Source organism: Numida meleagris, chromosome 12 (assembly GCF_002078875.1).
Source record: "Numida meleagris isolate 19003 breed g44 Domestic line chromosome 12, NumMel1.0, whole genome shotgun sequence".
Taxonomy (NCBI): domain Eukaryota; kingdom Metazoa; phylum Chordata; class Aves; order Galliformes; family Numididae; genus Numida; species Numida meleagris.
Genome location: NC_034420.1, coordinates 16,072,267 through 16,095,974, shown reverse-complemented (window position 1 = coordinate 16,095,974; position 23,708 = coordinate 16,072,267). Strand labels below are relative to the sequence as shown.

At 47.1% G+C, this 23,708-nt stretch overlaps 1 protein-coding gene across 7 annotated transcripts in view; it reads left to right on the top strand.

Annotated features, from left to right (window-relative positions):
- Nucleotides 1–23,708, top strand: part of RAPGEF6 (Rap guanine nucleotide exchange factor 6) — a 107,477-nt gene that overhangs the window by 25,833 nt on the left and 57,936 nt on the right. For all 7 annotated transcript variants that reach the window (XM_021410297.1, XM_021410295.1, XM_021410298.1 and 4 more), the window contains exons 5-6: nucleotides 4,695–4,764; nucleotides 9,846–9,989. In XM_021410297.1, coding sequence (XP_021265972.1) covers nucleotides 4,695–4,764; nucleotides 9,846–9,989 — 214 coding nt within the window. The remainder of the gene's footprint in view (nucleotides 1–4,694; nucleotides 4,765–9,845; nucleotides 9,990–23,708) is intronic.

Genomic DNA, 23,708 nt, shown 5'->3' with positions numbered 1-23,708 from the left:
TAGTAGGTAAGGTGCAGGCTGCCTCAGAGCATCATCTTATTCTGAGCACAAAGTCATTAGGGCACACGTCTTGAGGGTGCATCGTGTACTTCACAGCCTTCAGAATCATTCCCAGTTAAAACTTGCAGCAAGCTTGAGCGAGAAGCCTGCAAAATATTGCAGTTATTGACAGCTAATGCAGAAAGGGTTTATGGTGATTGAGCATTAATGGAAAATGGTATTCTGCGTTCAGCTGTGCTTCTTGTGGTCTCAAGTTTCCTTTAAACCATTTTCTGATGGGATTAAACATTGTAATATTTTTATAATGAAGTTACTTCAGAATGCTCAGGACTTGGCCAGCATATGGTATCTTGGAAACTCTGCACCTACGTTTGCCAATTTAAAAAGAAATAACACAAATGGAGAAAACCCACTTTGGTAGTAACCCTTTACTGACTTTAGCTCATCTCTTGAATTATCCATTAAAAGTGAAATATTTCAGTCCTTATGTGCTGCTTCAGTTTTTTTTCCCCCCTTTGGAAAAAGTACAGAGAACAAGAAGTCTGATTCTCTAATGCAACTTCTGATCTACGTTCATGTCACTTCATTCCCCACCTACTTTATTTTGCAAATTGAAGGCATGGGGGCTGTCCAGTGGTTGGAAATGCAGTGAGCAGCGGTACAGCTCTGCAGCTGCCCGGGAAAAGCTGTAATTCCTGTGAGGATTTGTGTCAATGACACCGACATACTGTGACCATGGGATGAGGAGGAAGGATTCTGCCTCCTCTCCATGCAAACACTGCAGTCGTGTTACCGTATATCATGAGACTATGCAGGCTTTCTCTTATTTATTGGCCAATTACAAGGAAATTAAGCTTAGAGTATTTCTATTGGGAGTTTAGTAATATAAATGGATGTTCCGAACCGTTTGCATTATGCTGTGTAGTGCATCCGGTTGTAACTGAGAAAGGGGATGGGGATTAGCCTGGGTCTGGGCAGCAGTTATCTTGCAGCAGGCATCCTGGCTCTTTGCTGGACAGCTGCTTTGCGTAAGAGGCACTCTGAGGAAAGTGAAGTGATTTTCAAATGAAGAATGAGCTCTGACTTGAGAAAAGACATTTCTATTCATAAACAAATTAAAAAAAAAAAACAACAAACCCGAACCTAACAAACAGGCCTTACTTCCTTTATTATGCAGCTTGTCACTTCCCTGCCCAAGTGCGTTCCTCATGAGATGTCTTTGCATTGCAGAGCCCCAGCCAGTTTACTGAGGCAGGCAGGGTGTGAGGTTGCCAGGTTCTTGCGGTGGCAGAAAGTACGATTTATCCTCATCTCTGTGTTCCTGCAAGCTGTTTGACAGGCAGGCAGTTTGGGATGAGAATATCAATTGAAAGCAAAATATCTGCAGCAAATGACAAGCTGTTTGCTTGGTATACCTTTGCGCTGCTGTATCAGTAACGCGGTGCTGGGCATTGCTGCGGGTAACTATTGAAAATCAGCAATAGCTATGCAATGTTGGTGTCGGCTTATGCAGCCGGAATGACTTTGACTTGCTAGTTCCTGGAAAAATGAAGCTTTATAAAGCGCTTGACATCTTTGTATCCAAGGCTTTGAGATGTGAAAATGAGATGTGAGATGAGAAAACTGTTTCAGGACAGTAACAGAACAATATTGTAAATGTGAAGATGCTGCCAATTAGTGTTCACTCAAATAGTGCAGCTTCCAGCCTCCATCTGTGCTTGGAGGCTGAAGACCCATCAGGACAGGCGGTGTTTTTACATTTTAAAGTACTTACAGCGTTTGGGGTATTGCATGATGAAAAACCTTCAGCAGGGAGTAGCTTGGGTGCTGCTACCCAGCAGTTTGGAGTCCAGATGTGCTTGCTGTTCCTTAAGCTTGTATGTCTTGAAATTCCAGATGTGCTGGCACCGAATACTGAGGTCACTCAGCAGCTGGATATTAAGTGGTTTTAGACATTTGTGTTCAGAGAACAAAGTATTTTTGTACCTCCTATTTAAATAAATACTTTGCTTTCGAAATAAGTCATTCTGGAGGGTTTTTGAGGTAGTTTGCTTAGTAGAAGTCAGCCTTATTATAACAGATCCTGTGCCTAAAAACAAGCTTTGAAGCCTCCTCGTGGTGTGAATTGTCGGGTGGTGTTAAAATGCCAGCGCTCCTGGGAGAGGAACCAACTGTGGTGGGTCCCTTTGGCTCAGTGAAGTCAAGCAGATGCTCGAGTGCTGCAGCTCTAAGGTTTTGGAGCTGGGTGTTTGTCGTGGGGGGTTTGATCTCTGTGTCCCACAGCAGAGCGGGGGCAGCTGGAGCGAGAGGAGCAGCTGCTGCTGAGGAGCGTGTTGCTCTGGCCTTTGTGTGTCCGTAGTTCTGTCCGATCCCGTGGCCTGAAGCCCCATTAGCGGTCGGCGCACGATGTCACGCCGGTTTAACTCGCATTCCTTTCTCATGTGATGCCATTGCTTAAGCATTTCTAATTATGAATAGCAGTGAGCAAAAGGGGAAGCAAGGTTGTTGTGGCCAAGGTATGCAGGGGTAAACACAGCCGCCTTGGGTACGTGGGAGATGTTTTTCCTGTGGCTGTGTCGCAAGCCAGTGAGCAAGTGTCTGAAAGCTGGTGGTGCAGATGTAACAGGTGAACATCAGGCGACAGGAGCACGCAGTGCACTGCTAAGAGCCATGATGTGGTGTTCACAGCTGGCTTCTGCGCTTCTGGCAGCGGGCAGCTGTGGAATAAAGACATGCAATTGTAAGCCCCCGTTGGTGACGTTCATTGAGGGGAATGTTGAAAATTGGTATTGAAATGTGGTGATAATGGCTGGGGAAACCATGCCTCAGCTTGGGGAGAGCTGCGGTGTCATCAGTAAAACATCACATGGTGCACGCCAGGAAGTAATTAAACTTGACCTATTGACTGGTAAACACGAGTAGTTTATTCCTTAGGATCAGAAGGGTGGGTTTTGTCGTTGGAACATAATCTTTTTGTGAGTGTTTGCTTGTTGTAAAGTGCCTGATGGACCAGATGGGATGGTGCCCAGAGCCTGACCTTTGATCTAAGCAGTGTCTTTCTCCTATCGTGTTTTGTGTGTGATCACTGCTTAATTAACAAATGTTGCAACAGAAGCGGAGGGAAGCTTGACAGTACCAGAATTTCACGCCGCATTTATGTAAAATAAAAAAGGAGAAAAAAAAACAAGAACCTTCCCTGAATCTCCAGTAGTCTGATAAATGAATCCTATACAGTAAGAATGCTTTACTTGCGTGACCTCTAGCAGAAATCTGTAGCTTTTCCTAACTGCAGGGAACGTAGAAAAAGTATTCATCAGTTCTGTGATAAAACTGATAATGATTATTTCTGTTTTAAAAAGGTGTAGAAATTTTCTAGTTGCACATAACGCCTCTAGATTTCAATCTGAGGATCTGCTCTTTTAAACTTTTCGCTGTACGGGGTAGAACTAGATCTGCAGTTTATTTTTTCCTCAGTGCAAACGCTCTCTGCTGCAGAAGGTTGCTTCGTTTCGCTTTGTTTTTCTCTTTTGCTTTGTGGAGGAATAGACCCGATGTGCTGCAGGCGCTCAGAAGCTCACCCGCTGCATGGCAAAAGCACGAGTGAATGCTTTGCAAGCGACTGAAGTCGTGAGAACTTCAGCTACCAGTCGCTTGCTGTACACGTGTGGAAAATAACCAATTTTCAGTGCGAAACGTGTGCTTTTCTGGCCTGCTGTAGCCTGGTTGAGAAAATTCCAGTTGTCGCGTACGACTTCATAGCAGTCATTTCATTTTCTGATTATTATTATTTTTTTTTTTCGGTAAAACACTAATCAAATCAAAACTTGACATTTTAATCTGCAGCGCTTCTGCTAATTGCAGTGCTGCTTTATCCTGACAGCCGGTAGGATCGCTCTGATAATATATTTGCTGGAATAACCTGAAGCTTCACTTTCTTTCCTGAGAACGCCGGTGTCCTGGAGGAGTTTTTGTACGTTGCTGTGCAGCTTAGAAGCGTAGGGCTTTCCAGCGGTCTGCACGGCCCTGGTGTTTCAGGCAAGGTTTTCTGTAGAGGTGACTGCAACTCAAATGTTTTATGTGGCTGAACTTTCAGCTGTGCTTTCCAAGTGTAACCGGAGCAGAAACCAGCAGAGCAGATCTGCTTGGTAGGGTTCATCTCCGGGTTTGTCTTAGCCCTGTTTTAATGCAAACATTCATCTCTACTTCAGGTTAACTGATTCTTCGGCTGTTTTGCCTGCTGATGTGTTAGAAGCTGATCGCCGCTGGCAGCCTGAGTTTGTAACGCAGCAGCTATAGCTACAGCACTGCTAATCCAGTTGGGATGCTGTTAATGAAGTAGACTTTTTTAATTTGCTGTCTGTCCGGGAAGGCTTTCATCTGAGCCCGGCTTTGTGACGTGGGCTGAGCTGGAGCAGAAAGTCTGCGGGCAGCACTGAAGGCATTGCCAGTGGGTTTGGGTATCTGTAGAAAGTAACGATCTTAGGAAAGAGTGCTCTTTGTGATGAGAGGGGCTGAGTAAATAATAATAAAAAATAAATATGTTAATGATGCTATTTTATTAGAATTTTTGTACAATAATTTCACCCTTTTCTTTTTTTTTGAAGGATATAGTAATCTGCACCACAGCTGATGACTTTAATGAGGTGAGCTGTTTGTCTCATTGTTTTCTCACTTTTTTTTCTGTCCTTCTGTAGTTTTGGCAAGCAGTCTGGAGGAAAACGAGGATGCGAGTGTATCATTCTGGAGCCTTCAGAGATGATTGTGGTAAGGCAGATTTTTCAAATGTATTTAATCTACTGCTGATTTCTGTAAATTCCTTCTGTCTTATTGCAAAAAGCTTATTGTTAAGTATTTTATAAAATTGCAGCAAAATTGCCTTGATTTCAATTATACCTAGGGCTGCTATCCTACCAGCAGTAGCTACATACATTTAATCCAGATGGGTAAATGGTGGCGATGATTAGAATGATTGTGTCATTGCTTCTAAAATTACATTTATTTGAGTTCCAAAAGCTTACCATTTAGGGCCAACTTGAGCATTCCTGAGTCGAGGAACAGTAGACTGCTATCTTGAATATTTTATTTCCATCCTCACCCCCCAATTCATTGCTTATTGCTGGCCAGGCCAGCAACCCTGGGTCTGCTGGGAAACGGCACTCTTGTTCCCAGCTTTGCGGTTCCACATAGTGTGAAGGCTTTTAAGGAAGAGCTGAAGGAGCATAGGATGCTTAGCCAAGCTTGAAGGATAAGGCTTTCAGCTTCGCTGCCATCGACCTTTTCCATGTCCACCTTGCTTCCTGAGAATACTTACAAACACTGCCAACTTTGTGTGTTCTTACAGCTTCAGTTCTTCCTAGGTTGATGTATGCATGCTGTCAGCAGCAGGGGTATTAGATTGGGTTTCTTTTCTTTGGTGCAGACCAGTGCTGTACCCTAGGAAGTATGATGGGACTCTGGAAGGTCTCCTTCAGCCACAACCCCATGAGGTGCTGCCAGGAGCTGGAGTGTGAATGCTCATTGTACTCAGGAGCCATCTGTCTGTAAGCAGGCTTAAGTCTTCAGACTGCTGTTGATTTAGGCCCCTTGTGTCTGGATATGGTGACGTTAAAATCCATACTTGATGATGTCTTACTCATTAAGTGCGTCACTATTCAGCTTCTCTGAGAATTTCAGTTCTCACAGTACGCTTACAGCCACAGACATCACTGGTGTCCTGTGCAGAGTGCCTGGGTGCCCTTGCACCTTTATTTCTGTGTGGGGTCAGTCAGACCCTGCTCCATGGCCTGGATAGCTCCAGTAATGTGTTCTTGCAGCAGCAGGTAGGCAGACTAACTTAAAATTGCAGCAAGAGCAGGTGGAAGTGCAGGATGCCTGTCTCAGCCTTGTGAGGTGAAATAGCTCGTTTCCACATTTGGTCTCTTCTCAGAGCTGGAGTTTGGGGTGACTGATGCCCTGAGAGGTGCACAGAGCTGTGCTGTGCATGCAGATGTCCACTGTGTCAGGTGAGCTCCTGCACTGCACCGTGGCACAGCGACCTGCCCGGCCCCATGGGAGCCTTCCTGTCTGCTGGGGGCCCTTCAGGCTGATGGAGCTGAGAACACTTGGCTCTGTTTCTAAACAAATCAACGGTTTAGACTAGTCTCACTCACAAGCTACTTGAGCAACTCTGTGCTTACAGACCTGCTGCTCCAGGTGCTCACAGAGCCGGTGTGCTGCGTCCTGCAGAAACGCCGTGGACTGGTGCAACTGCTGTTTGAAGTGGAAAGTGTGTCACTCCTCCTGGCGGTGACTCACCTGCTGCAAGTCGATTTGCTGGTTTACATGAAATATTTTCCATGGGCAAAATGTATGTTATTGTCATCATATTTAAAAACAAAAACAAAAAACAACACCCAAACAAAAACCTAGGCAACCAAATGGAAAAAAAACTAATGTGAAGATGCACACAAAGGGGTATCATCTCCATAGAGCATGTTGCTGCAAAGAAAAGGACCTTATTAAAATATTTTATGAGGAAACCAGAGAGTTTTTTTGTGTATGTAACTGCAGTGAGGTTTCCCAGAGGAGTGTCACAGTCCTGCAGAAGCCACTTGTGTACATCAGCATTGCCAAATGCTGACACTTGTTCCTGGAGAGAACTGCACAGCTTGGACAACTGTCCTCTGCTTTAAAGCTCTTTCTTGAATATCCTGTAGTTGTAGTTAAGTTCCACTGAGAGTATAGAGGCACCTGAAGGTAACTTATGTCCATTTATGGAACTTCAGTGTCGTCTTCTGTAGGGAAATCTGCAAACTAGGAGTCCATAGTTCATCACTGACAGGAAAATACAGCTCAAGGACTGTCAGTTTCCGATGTAGGACTCCAAGTGGGGTGAGAAGAGAGCATCAGTGTGGTGGCATGTGCCTTGCTAGTGGGCTGCTCTGATGGAAAGTGTGCTTGGCTTTCATTTCCCTGATTAATTCTTATTACTTTCTCTTAATTTCTTTCTTTTTTTTTTTTCTGAGTTTTTCTTTAATATGCAACATACAATTAGATGTGCAGTGCCTAATGAATATTTATCTTCAAGCAAAAGCACTCGCTGTTTTAACCTAGTTAAAGAATGCTGCTGTTCCCTGCTTTCGCTGCTGATTTCCTTATTTTTTTTTCCCTCTTTCTTTTTAGAATGTAAATCAGTTTTTTGAAATGAGAATCCTCTGGGAACTGACCCATTTTAAAGGCCATAAAATGTGGTCATCTTAAGTTAATGAGGATAACAGATAGCGTGTGAATAGGCAGTGTAGCTCATATTTTGGAGGCTGAACAACCTATTGAGTTAATAATAGGTCCATTTATCACTTAAGAAAATGGCCCAGAATTGCAGCGCATTTCCACGAACTGAAGTCGCCTTTCTGTTGTTCCTTGGCGTCTTCATTTTCTTCTTTAGATTCATTGTGAGATAGCAGAGGAGCAGCATGGTACTTGGAGGTGCTAGCAACAAGTGTGGAGAGAAATTGAGGACCATCCCGCGATTCTCCTTGGCTTTTATGTTATTTTTTTGTGGCAACGCACACAATAGGTGAAGCAGTTTGCACGGAGCATCCTGCAGCTGCCAGAATCCAAGCGGAACGAAGCAGCACCCTTCTTGAGAACCTGTCCAGTTAGCAGGCTAACCCAGCTGTTTGCAAGTAATAAATGTACAAGATGCTGGGAAGGAGCGTGTTGGGCAGCAGTCCCCATCAGAGCCGGTGCCTGGTCCCCGTGCTGTGGTATCTGCAGGGATGCAGAACTCGGCAGAAGCCTTCATCCCGTAGGGCCATGAGGAGGCTGGCTGTGCTTTGCCAGCGGGCTGAGTGACACCCGGTGCGGGCAGGGCTGAGTGCTGCTCGTGCTGGGGAAGCTGGGCGCTCAGAACCAGCAGTAGGTGCAGTGATGGCCGTGAGCAGCAGCAGCCGCGCTGGCAGCCATCTGCTGGTGGCACGGAACTGGAAGCCGTGCGGAGCAGAGCCCTTCCCTGGCGTCCTGATTTGTATTTGGGTTTTGTTTTGTCGGTTGCGGCGCGGCGCTAACCGAAGGAAGCAGGTGGTCTCGGTTCTGCGTTTCCACTGGCCGTTGGTTGTTTTGCCCCTTGTGCTAACAAATAGCGTGTTTGTGCTCACCTCTTCGTTTTCAGTTAGAATGGTGGAGGGAAAAACAGCGTCATCTTGCAGTAAGTGCTTATTTTAGCCTTCAAACTATCTGTTCAGTTGGGGGTTTGATAGTGAAGGTGCTTGGAGCCGGGCTGGTGGTCGCCTGCTGCTGCAGGGAGCCCTGCTGCCGGGTCGGTCTGTGCCGGACGCACACAGCCCTGCTTTACTTTCTGTGCCCCTGTAAGGCTGAACCCAGTGGAAAAAGGAAACCGTGCCTTTATTGAAGATTGAACAGTTCATGTAGCACATGCACAAAATTCACAACAAAAGCAAGGCGATTTTCAAGGTTACTTATGAGAGTAGCTGTAAGAAACCAAACCTCACTGCTTCAGGAAACCTGTGCAGTTTCAGAATTGAAAAGCGTGGTTCTCGCTTACTGAGGGAGCTCTGCCTTTGTGCTTTCTTTACGGTAATGCTGCAGTGTGAGGCCAGCCTGCTATTTAAAATCTGGTGTATCTTTAAGTTACGTTGTCAGTGTATGTTTTTCTCTATGGAATTAAAAATAGCCCACGAAATAAGCCCATCACCTGCGCCTTCCTCTGACCCCTGGGAAAACCAACATGGAAAGTGGACATGATGTTGCTTCTGTGAAAGGTTCAGCTATTTTCAGAGATTTGCCTGTTACTGCCCATTAATTCTTTCTAATTTTCATGCCTTTATGCCTTCTGCATTTGAATTCGGAGATAATTTACCCAAGTGGGTGAAGGGAGGGCAGCGTAATGCGGCGTGGAGCTTCTGTTCTACTGCTGAAGTCGTATGTTTAGGAAAGTCTGCTTAAAAAAATCATTTAGGGCAGTAGAAACTCACAGCGTAACTGTGTGGTAGGGGAGCTTCTTGCTGGCTGCAGCCCATTTGCAGCACGTCTGCTCTGTTTCCTGCTAGGATACACTTTTCCAAAACATCAGAAGGAAGTGGGGAGGGATGGGGCTGCTTTTTATAGAAGAAGAAGGAATTGGAGCTAGTAAGATAAAAAGGATTCCTGTTGGCTTTTACGAACGAGATAAATTTACCTTATTCTTAACGTTTAGTTGAAGGTGTGATTTATCATCAAGGTATGAATCAAGTTCCAGTTAATTCTTCCTAATCTGTTGGAAGTGATTAGAAACAAGTGCGGCATTGGGAAAGTAGGGCCAAGAGCTATTTCCAGAGCAGAAACAAACACAAACCCACGCCGATTAAAAACAAAAAAACCCCCAAACCCAGGAATGTTGTAGGTTGTTTCTCTGTGACTACTATGCGAAATAAGTTAAGTTTTGAAAAAATACGCCAATACAAATGGAATATAATTCAGTGGCTTTAAGCAGATTGTCAAATGGTAACTTCTGCTGGAGGCATCCTCGGAATAACACACACATATATAACTCACGTTGTGTAATATTTGTGGGTGCAAAAGTGTTTCTGCCGATGAGTGACATTATTTAGAGGATACGGGTGCAGCTTTAAAAAAAAAAAAAAGCCTATTTCCTGGAAGGAAACTGCGGCCTCCGGCTCATTGTAATAACGTCGCTCAGAGCCATGCAGCGGCGCTTCTCCAAAGCATCTGCAGTCGTTCTCTTGAGAAAGATTTAGCTGTTCTCAACTTATGTTCGTTCCTTCCTCATGAGCTTGCTACGGCTCCATCGGCTCTCGGTGCTATGGAAGAACTGGATGTTTAACCAGGAGCCTGAACATGTGTTTCAGGTGGAGAACTCCAAAGACAATGAGGAAAGCATCCTGCAAAGAGAAGTCCCGCTGCGGCAGTCCCGTCGCAGGTTTAGGAAGATCAACCAGAGGGGCGAGCGCCAGACCATCACCGACAACGTGGACGCCAGCAGCTACCTCTCGGTGAGTCTGCTCCCCGTGCTGCGCCGCTTCCCTCGCCTCGTGCTCCCGGGTTTGGTAACACTGAGGAAAACCAGCGAGGTGAGATGAGCTGGGCCGTGCTTGTCATTGCAGTGAGTGCTTTTTTTTCCGTGTCGCGAAATGGATGAGTGCTTTGGAGTGGAGCACTTGAGGTTGCAGCGAAGATTCAGGAGTCGGTTTGAAAAGAGGTGATTTTGCCGTATGGGTGCTTGGTTGAGCGCTGCAAATAAATCTTAATGTGTCTGCTGCAAGAGAAGTGGTCGTTCTTGGTATTTGTTGATTTGAGCTGGAGTTCTTTTGGTTAGATGCAGGAATTAGTTGATGGTTTTTTGTGTTGTTTTTTTTTTTTTTTCCCCTTAAATTTAGGCCGTGCTTTGGAATGGAGTCAATCACAAAGGCAGTTCAACGCAATAATAGCGCTATCTGTCACATTTACCTGCTTAAAAATAGCATAACGGCAGTTCAAGCATCAAAAAGTAATGGCACCTCAGTTGCTACTTTTAAAATCCTTCCCAGACTGCTGTCTGCTTCGTGTGAAGGCACGTACCGCTGTGGTTTTGAGGCCACAATGCTTTTCTGAAGGCTTCTCTTTACCCTTATTTTTCACGTACAAACTTCCTGCTGCTAGCAGGATATGTGTGTGTGTGTGATTTAGACAGACGATTTCATTGAAAATAATTGTTCCGAATATTTTGATTTTCTTTGAAAATCAAGCGTTGGCAAACAATACTAACGCTGAAATGCAGAAACTCTGATTAGTCTTCATGCGCAGAAAAGAAATAAACCTATTCACTTTCTCCCCCTTTTTCCTGTTTATGCACTTCAAAATATCTGAAGTGTGCAGTTAGCTGAAAACTTAAAAGATTTCCTCTCTGTTTCAGCATAAAATGCTGCTTCTCTTTTTGTTCTCGTTCCCCACGCTGTTAACCATGGTACCACAGGTGGGTGACCTGTAGGCGCTCTGCAGCATTCACGTTTTGGTGAGCAAAGGTGACTTTGGCGTTCGTCTGCTCAGCAGAACAGCTCTCCCTGCTGTGACAAGAAGCAGACGTGCTGCTTGAAGCTGAACGTCCTCTGCCGTCTCATTTCGAGAGCTGTCGCATGTTGGTTTTTATCATTACCGAGTAATCTGAGTTAGTCACTGATGAGCGGAGCTGTTGGCTCCTCGCGCTCTGGGCAGCCTAATAAGGCTGTAGGAGGAATTAAGTTCCAATCTGCGTGCGACGAAATCTCATTCCTTCGCTTGGTGTTTCTGTAACTTTGAAGAAGCACACAGAAAGTAATTCCTAGGTGTCAGTACCACAAAGAAGAGAAGCTCAGGAGCTGGTGCTTGCCGTGCTGCTGGCCCACGAGGGTGCTGGGTTCAGAGTGCTGCCCGTGCTCCGAGGGGTGCCAGGTTAGCACTGGCCTAAATGGTTTCAGCCATTGCCAGTTCTTCCTGCGTGGGGTCAGTGTGCTGTACTTGCAGGGCTGGGATTGGTCAACAAATGATGTCCTGCTCGGCGTTTTTCTTCCTGTTGATGTAATTCTTATGTCGACGGCCACATGGGGTGCGCGTCTGTCTTGGCATGTATGGTTTCTTGTGGGAATTCTGGTGGTCTGCTCAGATTTATGAATACATATATGTATGTGATTGCTTTTTGATAGGAAATGATGTAAGCTCCATAAATCGTGAGCTTATTCCTGCATTTGCTTTTACATCACTTAATTAGGGGGATGTATGAAGAGATCCTGTTAACACTGCTAGGTGTTCTCCTGGATGACTGAGTGCTAAGTGGCAGGAAAGCACCTTCCTGGTGCAGAATCTGCCAGCTGTCAGGCTCCAGCAGCCGGAATTGAAATACCAAGCCTAGCTTTGTAGCCTGGAAACTCCTAATTGGAAAGTGTTGTGTCACAGTACTTGGTGTAGCGAAAAGTAATTTGTATCTCAACAGATGACAAAGAAATCGGCCCAGCTGCCTGTTTGGCAAGTAAACAAAGCAAAGGATGCCCATATTTTTCTATATTCCATTTAAATCCGTTAAAATAATGAATTTTCCTGAGTTATTCTGTTTGTTCTGTGCCTCGGTTTAACTCTTTCTTTGAGAAATCTGCTAATATGTGGCCATTGGTGGTTTTGAAAAACAGACATTATAAAGTAACCCTGCACTTCGACCCCTCGGAGAATGGGCAGGGTGAGGAGGAGGGGTTTTGAATGAAGCTTTTATTTGCCGTGAACTTAAAACAATGTTTCTGCTGGAGTGAGGGAACTGTTTACAAACTTGCCAGCACATTTCCTCTCTGGCCTAATGCTAATGAATGCAGCACTGTGCTTCCCTCTGCAGCCTGTTGCTGAATGCTCTGTGACAGACGCTGCACGTGGCTTGACGGACCTTTTGTGAGCCCTGCTTGGGCAGGAAGGCTTGGTGCTTTGTGCTGGTGGTTGGGTCTGGTCGCAGCTCTCGGGCACAGGCAGCTTTCTGCCTTCTAAAGAAAACATGGATCCTGGAGGTATTGACACTTGGTGTTGCTTTATCCCAGCTCAGAACTTTTCCTTTGACAATTAAAAGCAAACACAAGAAATCCTCTATTTAAGGGGAATTAATCTATGGAATTTCCATTAACTCCTTGAAATGTAAATCTCTGATCGTTAAATAGAGTACAATTAATATTTATGATGAAGATGAATCCTTGTTTTTATAAAGCATTACCCATTAGGTGGTGACGTGAGCTTGCATCTGCTCTTTGCGTGGAGCTCCCAGCCTGTTCTGCTGGAATGAGTTCTGTGGAAGTCCCTGGGGTTGGCCATGAGATAAATAGTTGTGTGCAGATTCTTTAAGTAATACTTTCAGCAATTAGTACCATAACTGAAGCTCTTTCTGTTATGCCTCTTACTTAAGTGAAAGAACTGGAGTACTTAATTGAGCTGTATATCTTCAGGATCACTCACATTCGAAATTATTATTGGTGCCTTCATTTTTCCTTCTCTTCTGTTTGAAGGACAACTCGGTGTTAAAGGTTGGTCATCTGTTTCTGTTTTCAAAGTGCACGATGGGATGAGTGTGTTCTGGCAGTACGTGTGCAGGTGATAGCAGAGCCGCTCACTAGCAGGTGGACCAGCGAGGGCTGCCTTGTGCTCACAGCTTCCAGGAGCTGTGCTGGGGCTCTGCCGGTGCTGGGGCTTCCTTCCCGCAGCACAGCCAGCCAGCAGCATCCTGGGGATAGACGGATGCTTGGGGAGACCTGCCCAGTGCCTGGGCGTGAAATAGCAGTGCTGCCCACGGTGGGCTGAGGAGGGGTGGCTGTGGCAAAGCCCAAGGCCATGGCAATGTGGGATTTCTTCGCCCTTGCTCTGTTTGCTTTTGTCTCTGGAGGAGCATCAGCATTCTGGCTGTCACCCTGGGTGATGGCCTGGGAGGTGGGGGGGAAGTGAGACTGGAGAAGGCTCTCGTCAGGCTTAATGAATTAGAACAAAATGTGCCACTGGTGTTAATTATGCCTGTTCTTGCTTCTGCTTCAAATCTGATTTGTTAGTATGGTTGCTATCTTCATGGAGATAGGCACTCTTTGTGTGTATGTCTGTCTGTAGTGCAGATAAGAATGCAGACAGCGACCAGGGTCAGGCAGCAGGGCGCTGGCACAGCCACAATGAATATTCAGTCATTTCTGGTTCTTAGTCTAGCTTTCAAGCCAATAAAATAATGCAGCTGCGTTTTTTATTACGAAAGGAGAAAGGTAGTTCTGGTCATCTTTGTTCAGCTCTGTTCTGGACTGTTGTGAGCGTACAGCAGGTACATATGGAACCGCAGCCGGGCCGGCAGCAGATGGGCTTCCTTCAGTGAATGGGCTGGGGAAGAAGTGCTTGGTGTTAGTTCTGGGGCTGCGTAGAAGTTACGTTGCTGATTTCATAAATATTCAGAAAACGAAAGGTTCAAATATTTATCTTCACAGTTAAGAACGTGAGATGTAGTCAATTTTGCTTTTACATTTCTTGCAGTGAACAAATCCAAATGAAGCTTAACCGTTTAACACAAATCTCATCATGACCATCAAGTCTGTAAACTTGCATGTTTTTGACTTGAATAAGATTTAGAAAGTGTACTGTCATGCACATTTTGACAGTGTTTGATGGTTGAAGTAAAGAATATTCATATTTCTAGAAATAGCGCGTCTGTGATGGACAGTGACTTTCCAGAGACTTGTGACAATGTTTTTAATTTTTTAATGTTTCCTCACTGTAGAACAGAATAAGGAAGTCATTAGTAAACTTTTCTTAGTAATCCCCTTTCTCAGACGTGCAAATTTACTTTTTTTTTTTTTTAAATAAAAATACTCTTGTAAGAGGATAATGAGGTTTAAGAGATTTATTCTAACACTATGTTTTGAGGACAGTATCTTGATACTCGTCTCGTGTGCAGATTTTGCAGGAGCCTCGTTAGGAGCATTTATCTGCAGAGCAGCCTGTCACTCAGGGACTGCTTGAGTGGCAAGTTTCTTGTTCTGTGATCACTGCTTAATGTAATCCCGTCGGAGGCTGCAGTCAGTGGGGGGTATCTCCCTATTGCAGGGGGTTAAGTCCCATCTTCATACGCCGCATCAAACCCATTGGGTTCCTTCCCACCACTGATACTTTCCTTTTTAAATGCTGTGAGATGCTGTGGGTATTTTGTAATCTATTTCTAACCGCCAGGTGAGTGTGCTGTCGTGGTAGCAGGTATTGCAGTGAAGCAGCACGCGCTGCTTGCAGCCTGCCTCCAGATGCCTCTTGCTAACTCTGGTGCAGCAGCAGCCTGCAGCTGTTGGTCGGGAGCGTCAGCAATTCCAGTGAGGCCGCGGCTGTGCTGCGAGCGGCTGAAATCGCTTCTGGAACCATTTTGGAGCTGGGTGATTGTTCAGCTCGTTGCTTGTTAATGTGTTTTGATCCCCATACTTCCTCTTTTTTTTTTTTTGTTTTTTTTTGATGCTTTCTTAGTTTGACAGTTTTAGCTTTAGTTATCCGAGATTTGGAAGGAGATCTGGATCCTGCTGAAATCCCTGACTCTCTCTATGTCCTGAGCAGGAGCAGAAAAACACACCATGGGTCACGAGATGCGCAGGGATCATGCAAGTTCCCTCTTGCCGTGTTGTTGCAACATGAGGATTTCCTCTCTTTCAGCTTGTCTTCGAGTTGGGGTGGAGCAGGCCGCAGCCCAGCTCGCAGGCCGCAGCGCGTTGGTGCGCCCTCGGGCTCTGCCGCCCCTGGAGCCGCTGGCTGCTGGCGCTGCCATTTTGGGTTCCTCCACCTCCTGCCATCCAGGAGGCCCAGCGTGCTGCTCTGGCTTTGTGGTGGCACATCCTTAAGTGAAGCTGGGCGGCTGGGCGTGTGGCAAGGAGGGGATGAAGAACAGCTTTCTGGAATTGGGAGTCGCTGTCCATCAGTGGACAAGACTAAATGACATCAGAGGGGAGCAGCTCTGATGCGTGACGGCGTCGGAAGCAGCCACTGTCCTGGCCCTCTGGGCATTGGTGAAGGTGGAGCTCAGCCCACCACCGTGACTGCTGGGTGCCCTTCTGTAGGCAGGGGAACCCCCAAAAAGCACATCAGCTTGGGTTTTGTTTTACAGCTTGATTCTGCCCTGTTTTGTATTGTCGGCCCTGTTACTGTCAAGGGCTCCTGTCACTGGTGGTGACGTTCACAGCAAAACTCCCATCCTCACATGCCGTGCGTCTGGATGCTCCCTGCTAACATCCCCAGCCACTGGTGCTTTCCAGTCTGATGAGCATCTGCAGGTTTCTGAAGAGTGGTGACTTAGATACACCGCACACAAAATAAGCAAATCTGTGTGAAAAACACTGTCCTTCTGTTCTGTTAATATCCGGGCCCTTAGATTATTTTTTCTTTTTTTAAACATATGTAACATGTATACCCCAATTTATCAGTAATGAGAGGGATTATCGTTATTCCAAATTGCATATGGGAATTTCCCTGAAGATGTGGCAAGCAGAAACAGACTAAATTACGGAAATCACCACAGTTCTGGGATGACACATGTAGTTGCGAACAGCATTGAGGAGCGCTGCAGAAATGAAACTAGCTCAGACAGAAACACTGGAGGGTTTATTTTAGGTGAGCACCTGCGTTTCCTCGGGTCTGGCCGGGCTGCTGGCAGCAGTGCGTGGAGCAGGGCGGTGCGGTTTGCTGCGTGCTGGGCAGAGTGGTGGCTCTCCTGCAGGACAGACAGACGGGTGCCTGTGTGCCTGGCAGGCTGACCACCTCGCTTCTGGATCAAGGTATCGAAAACTGATAGGGAAAATAATCCTGAGCACAGCCTGTCCTCGGGACAGCCTCGTTATGCCTTTGTCTGGGGGGAAGCAGGGAGCTGCTGGGACCATGCCCTGTGTGGCACTGAGGTTTGCTGCTGTGCCTGGGTTTGTTCTGTGGTGAGCGGGGCTGAGGAGCACATATTGTGGATGATGCTGGGACAGCAATACAATTCCCTAGCTGACTCTCAGCTGGCAAAGGTCGGACAAGTTTATGGCATTTTGTTAAATGGTGCTCTATTTTTATCATTTACGAGCGATAAAAATAAGTTACCGTTATGGAATGCATGAAGAACTTAGCTCAACAGCTTCACAGCTACTTCCCAGTCATGGACTGATTCCTGTTCATTTCTAGGTCCAGTTATCCCAGTTGTCTTTCAACACTGTTTTCCTTAGGAAGGAGATCACTATAAGGCAGTAGTTTCCTCAGCTGGTCATGGCGGGGCATTTGAAACTGGGTGGTCTGCAAGGTCCCTTCCAACCCAAGCCACTCCATGAGTCTGTGATTTTAATCTTTTTAAAAAACAAACAAACAAAAAAATCCCACCTAGATATCTTGCAAATTAGCGTGCACAAGGAATAAAAAGCGAAGACCCGTGTGCTGTGCACATTGTAATCCACTGTCTGTTCCTTCTCCTCCTTTCACCACAGAAATTTACACCATCATAGTAGTTCCTTGGAAAATATTTTATGTAGCACGTTCAGAGTTAATCTCTGTTCTGATGGACCCCGAGGGGTTGGGTGGCAGTTCCAAGGACATTAATTCTTTATAAGCAGCCTCTTATGCAAAGTAGATGGGGCATGTGCCAGTGTTGCGCCCACTGCTCGAAGCTGTGAGATTCTGATGGTTGACGGTAGAAAGCAGTGCTGTGCACCAGGTGAAGCGCTCTCAGTCTGTTGTGGCACTTGGAAACCTTTGGTGTATGAGATGCAGTTCAGTCAGATCCTTCTTCTGTTAATATTGCTTTATTACTGCCGTGTTTTGAGCTGACATGCACGTGGTTGCTTTGGAAGCTGCTGGGGGGCAGGCAGTGAGCTGGCAGCCTGCGTGCAGGTGGATGGGAGGGTGCCCAGGTGTGGTCTCTGTTTGCTGCCCTCCGCCTGGGCTCTTGCTGTTCGGTGCTGTAACGAAGTGAGCAGCCTGATTATATCCTCGTTGATCGCCAGCTCAGCCCTCTGCTCTTCTGTGAGCTTGTGATACCTTAGAGAGAAGCAGCCTTGTGAAAAGTCATCTTGTATTTCATCCTGAAGAGCTGCACATTCGAGGTTTGGGGCTGTGATACGGTTACCTTCAGATCTGTATTTAAGTCAAAATATTTTTATGATGTAGAATATGGAAATCTGCGTCACGTCACCAGTGTTCTTCTGAAGCCTTCTGGGCCGAGCTGGGGACTGAGAATACGTGGAATGATTTCCAGTTAAAATCGCCATCAGGAGATGTCAGTCCGTAGTGCGAGCCCTTGGATGCCCTGTGTTCCTCGAAAAACTTGGCATGAAAACCACCGCGAGAGAGCAGCTAGAAGAATATCTCTGGTTTTGGCATAGCACTGATTGCTATTTCTAATGACTGTTACAACAGCATTTGTAATTTTTTGCATTTGAACTGTAGAAACTTCGTTAATGGGAAAATATTTGACAGATGAGATACTTGAAGTAGTTGATGAAATGAAGTCTGACTAAATGGAGCAATCAGTGCAGCTGAATTCCTCGCGGATACCTTGTCCTTGCAAGTCAGACCTGCCTGCAGTTGCTAACAAGTTCTGTTCTCACGCCCGAGTTTCCCTTTGCGGTGGGGTAGCCACAACAGACATGTATTGTTTTTATGCTTTTGAGCTCTGGAGTGTGTCTAACAGCTGTGATGAAACGTGCCATTGTTTGTCAGCTTGGCGTGTAGGTGTGTCTGCGTGCCGAGCCCTTCTGTGGCTGCTGAGATCAGTTGCACAGATCCGGTGACAATAACTGGGATTTTGCTGCTGCTTCAAACCCTTCATCTGGGGAAGGGTCTGTGCTGTGCTCCCCAAGTACAGTGGGTTTCGGGGGCGCCGGGTGCAGCCATGTGTGGGTGCCCTGCAGCCCCACCGATGCTCCCCATATACTGCACAGGGAGAGGCAGTGCTGCCTCCCAGCACAGCCGCTCAACACTGGCATGGCACTCTCATTGCGTGGCTGCAGGCTGGTGCCCTGTGTGCTGAGAAAGGAAGGCTGACTGTCTAACCTCTGACTGTGGTGGGACCAGGCAGGTCCTTCCTGCCCTGTCCTGCTTTCAGGCCTTCCGCTTGGTGTTCGACCTGCAGAAAAAAATATTGGAAGGGTCATTTTAATGAGTATAAGCACATCTGTGGAGTTAATGCATCGTTCTCAAGGTCATTTAATCAGAAGGCTTTTTCCTGAGGGGGGGGTGCTGGTACCTCGTGTTGCAGACAGCCTTCACCTGTTTGTGCTGACTTCAGCTGTGGGAGGGAAAAGATGATATTTTGTGTTTGAATTCTTATCAACTTTAATGCAGACAATGTCAGGATGAAAATGAATATATATATATATGTATGTTGGTGGGATTTTCAGCTTCCAGCCCTGACCCTGTGGCTGCCCAGTTGGTGGCAGCTGGGGAAATCACACTCAGGTCTGCGCTGGATTCAGGCCCCGAGACCAGGTCAAGGGGATGTTTAAATGAGCAGAACTGTGAAAGGGCTCGGGAAATTCTCATGCTTCTGGTATCCCTGGGTGGGTTTGGTCCCACAAAGCACCCTGCCGGCGTGGTGTCCACTCAGCCTCACAGCAGGGATGTCTCTGTACGTGCCTGCAGCTCCCCACCCACTGCTAAGTGAGGTGTCAGGAAGGAAGGGGGTGCGGTATGAGTCGCCCCTGCTTGGGATGCAGCAGTGAACTTTTCATTTCAGTTGTGGGGAGAGGGTTTCCCCTTCCCTGCGTGCCGGCATGGGGCCATGCTGCTCAGGGTGCAGGAACGGGGGTCTGCAGGGGAGAGCTGTCATTTGTAAGCGTATTTAAGGAAGGATTATAAAACGTATAAATCTGAATTGCTGCAAATGGCAGGTGACCTTTCCATGCTTAACACAACAGCTGGAAAAGGATGGCTGGGGCAGCACGGCAGCGGTGGAGAAATTGGATCCATGGTGCCTTTTTATTGTTCCTTCTGTATTGCTGGCTCTATATTTAGAAGCTTACATCACTTCGGTTACGATGACAGCCTCCCCCCTCTCCCTCCCTCTCCTCTCCCTCCCTCCTCTCCCTCCCCTAGGATGGATCGCATTTTCATACCACTTACGAATCCTACAGATCTTGCAGCAGGATTTTTCTACAGCGTGCTCCTAAGTGCTGCTGCGGAGAGCGATGTATGGAGGGAAGCAGCTGCAGCACGTAATGTCACCCTGAAGGAGGAACAGGGCTCGCAGCGCTGCTCTGGCTGCCTCCATTTGTGTGAAACGGCCAGGAGCAGGGTGGAGAGCCGTGTTCTTTCCTTTTTAATTTCTTCCATCTGAATAGGAATTCCCGAGAAGCCCTGTTGAGGGGCTAACGTTGGCACACAGCGCACTCATTTATTTAAGATGCCTGAGCGAAACGCTGGGGAGGAGGAATCAGAGATGTGTGCCAGGGACACTGAGCCACGGGGCCGCAGCTGGCACCACACTGCTCACCATCGCCTGCTCTGCGCAGGGATTTCAAGTGCTCACGTGTATTGGACAAACCTTGATGCAGGTGCTGCTAACACCTAAAATATATCTGCATTAAGCTGCTCCGTTTGGCAATTCCCGCTCCAAGAAACCGCATCAAGATGAATTATTTTAGCCCCAAACATCTTAAGAGTGTGAAGCGAGGGATGGATTCCCAAGCAGCTGGGCCCCTCTGGGCACGTGCAGGCCGGGCAGTGTGCTCACTGCTGTCCTCACATTGAGAAGAGGGGGAGCAGGAGGGTACTGCATTGGGGATGAGTGGGGGCAGGACCCAGCAGCCCCGCTGAGGGCCAAGGGCCAGCGTGTGCAGCCCGGCCTTGCTGCTCAGTGCTCGCCTGGCTGCGGGCATGGCACAGGGCTCTGTGATGGAGCAGGAGAAATGCTGCTTGGGGGCCTGCTGCCCGCTCCCAGAGCCTCTGGTTTAGTGGAACTTCAGTTTGTGGTGCCTTTAAATAACGGGGGACTTTACTCCTGTTCGAGTGAATGTGCATTTACATTTGGAAGGTCTTCCTATCCTTCTGGAAGCATCCTGTTGTTCAGTGACTTGCTCCTGTTAGACAATTGGGACACGCAGATTTATTTAACGGTCGGGAGGATTCAGTGTTCGGGGAGGATAAAGGGAATGTGATGCATAGAAGCATATGGAGCGAGACTTCAAGCGTGAGAATAAATCAGCGTTGAGAAACAAAGACCTTTTTAAATTCAGAGATTGTATACCAAAGGTTTATTTTTCCTGAAGGTTCCCCGAGAACTTGGAACGCAGTTACAATGAGAGGGGCAGTTTGCTGGCTGTGCTCTGCCCGTTCTTCAGCAGCAATTTGGTTGCAGTCGCTGCAGAGAGGGCTGGGCTGCGTTCCCTCCCCTCTGGGGTGGAGAGGTGTCACTCAGCAGCACAGGTACACGGGCAGCCGGAGCTGCAGTTCTGCGGGGGGAGGGGGAAAGCCCCCGGCCCCCGCCTGGATCTGGGTCAGGCTCTCCCCGTGCGGCGCTGGCGCAGCCCCGAGACGCAGCCGCAGCTCGCCGGGATGATGTCATCCTCGCCGAAAGGCAAAAACTAGAAGGAAATGGAATTTCGTTCCCATTATTGAGCCGGTGTTTACAGTAGTTGTAAAATATGGCATCCTCGCCAAAATCTGTAGCGGATTGGATTTCATGCACAATGCAGCGGGCTGGAAGCGCAGTCGGGAGATGACTATCTGCCCGCCCGGCCGGGGGGGCTGCGCGCTATCGCTGCGCGTGCAGGCGGGGAGAGGTTTCCTCTGGCTGCTGCTCGCTGGTTTCTTTTTTGTTGTTGTTGTTGTTGTTGGTTTTTTTTTTCCTTGATAGCAATTGTGATGGTGATAACTGTAATGATACAGGTAACACGGCGTGAAGGCATTCAGGTGTTGGTTGCTGCTGAAAATGTATCAGGTTGGCTTTATAGCGGGGGGGAAAAGGAGGCTTTTCGGTAAATGTTGTGAATTATTAGGAGAGATGCGGCGCAGTTGCATGCGAGGTGAAGCTGGCATCAGGGCTATTGTTTGGTACTGAGGGAGCAGCACAGGAACCAGCTATTATGTAGCTGATGGAATACTTTTCAAAAGTCTAAAGGAGTTATCTAAAAATCTTTCAGCTTTTAAAAGCGGATGTTGGCTTTGCAGATTTTGCAAGAGCGGGACTGAAGTTCAGCTTTTACTCTGTGTTTAAATACAAATGAAACCCAGTCATTAGCCTAGATGCATCCGTTTCTATTTCCATTGTTGGGCAGGGCTGGAATAAATCCAGGTTTCGGTGCCAGTTTTGTCCCTTAGGGCACTGGAAGGAGCTCGGGGTCTCTCATGGGCAGGGCCCACCTCTGCTCTGGTGCCTGGGAAATTCAGTGGTGGGGTGGGGTGGGGGGCTGGTGGGTGTCCCTCGGCCCCTGCAGTGTGAGGATCCTCCGTGCACCCACTGGTGCACAGCCTACTGTGCATTGCTTCAAAGTGCCTGATTTGGCGTTCCAGAGCAAGCGAACAGAACCAGAAAAGGGGATTTGGGCCCTTGCTGCCCCCAGGCCGCTCTCTGAAGCTGCTGTTCCGTGGGGAAGGTGCAGCCGTGCGGTGTGCCTGCAGGTCTGGAGAAATAACCTCGAGTCTGATGCACACAGAGAATATAAGATACGGCGATGACGATTCTTTCCAAAGAGAAGAAAACAGAGACAGCGAGTGCCCCTTGTTGCAGATGAAGTAAGTGATCCTGGGAAGTCAAGAGTGGCTGTGCCGGAGGCAGCACCCCCTGCTCCCGCCCCCCGAGCCTTCCTCCCTCCCCTCGCTGCCCTGCAGAGGTGGGGGATCCCTCGGGCTGCCACCCAGGGCCCAGCCAGCACTTTGGGTTTTGGTGGCGAAAAGGAATTGTAAAATGAAATTGACTGCTGCAGAATTCAGGCAATTCTGGCTATGAACGTAATTGGCCTGATTGGAGGGAGAAAGCGCAGCAACTTTAAACGTGTCAAAACCACCAAAAATCTGAGCGTTGTAAATATCACTGTTGAGTAAGGAATTCTCATTCTAAGTAAAAATCTCTTGAGGAATAGTAGAGGAGGAGATAAAAATGCTGGAATTCTTGTATGGCATCCATACATCAAAGCAGGAATTATTGCATTGTGTATTTGGTGACGGGTAAATCTGTGCATGCGTGCGGGTGCCTGCAGATATTTTTTTTTTTTACCTTTCCTTCTTTCTAAATGTGGATGCAGAGATGAGAAAGGATTCACCTTCATGCCACTGAGAAGCGTTAATGGGGAAATGAGCTTCTGATTCTTTAAAATTATTGAGAAAGGAAAATGGTGAGAGCTGCAGCACATGCACCAGCATATGGCACGGTGGCACCGAATGCGGTGCGGGGCTGGGTGCTGTGCCCAGCCGTGTGTTTGTATGAGGTCAATAAAGATGCTCTGCCGGCTGCATCTGCAGATACAGTAGCCAATTGATCTAATGCAGTTTCTAAAGGCTTTCTATACAGGTGATGTCATCCTTTTAGCTCGGTTCCCCTCCCACTCTCTTTCCTCCTTATTAGATATTTCATCTTGCTGCGGAGCATCCAATCGATGGGAGCTTCTCCTGAGGGAGCTGCTGAGAAGCAAGCAAAGATAGTAGGAATTAGGGCTCCAGCAGGCAGCTCGCTGTAGCCATGGACGTACGGTTTGGTTGTGCATTACAGAAATGTTTTAATTGGAAAAGCTAGGCGTGGATTAACTGTGTCTGACCGATGCATTAGAATACTAAGCAACACTGCAGAGTTGTAAACTGCATTAAAAAAAAAAAAAAAAAAGGAGGGGTGGGGGGGGCGAAAGAGAAAAGGGTTTGTATTGCAGAGGCTTCTAATGCATTCCACAGTGCAAACCTGTTAGAGCACATATCCTGGAGCTACAGTCTGGAGACTAATTCAATTTTTGCAGTTATGATGGACAAGGGTATAAAGAAGAAACTTTAATATCCAGGGTGTGGGATTCCTGAATTGCCTGGGATGCTGAAGAACCTGTGCAAAATTTCACCTGCGATAGGAATGTGAAGTTTCCGAAAAGTGGACCTGAAGATAAGCCACTCGTAAATGCATTTTAGTGAAGAGAAAAAAGGAATTGGAAGAATTCTTATCTCACCTTTTAATGTATTGTTGCTGTAACGTGCAATTCTAATCCATTTCAGAATTAATTCCATCTTAGCAGCACTTTTCAGGTACATGCCTCTTGCCTGGGGGAACCCTTGGATATTTGTAT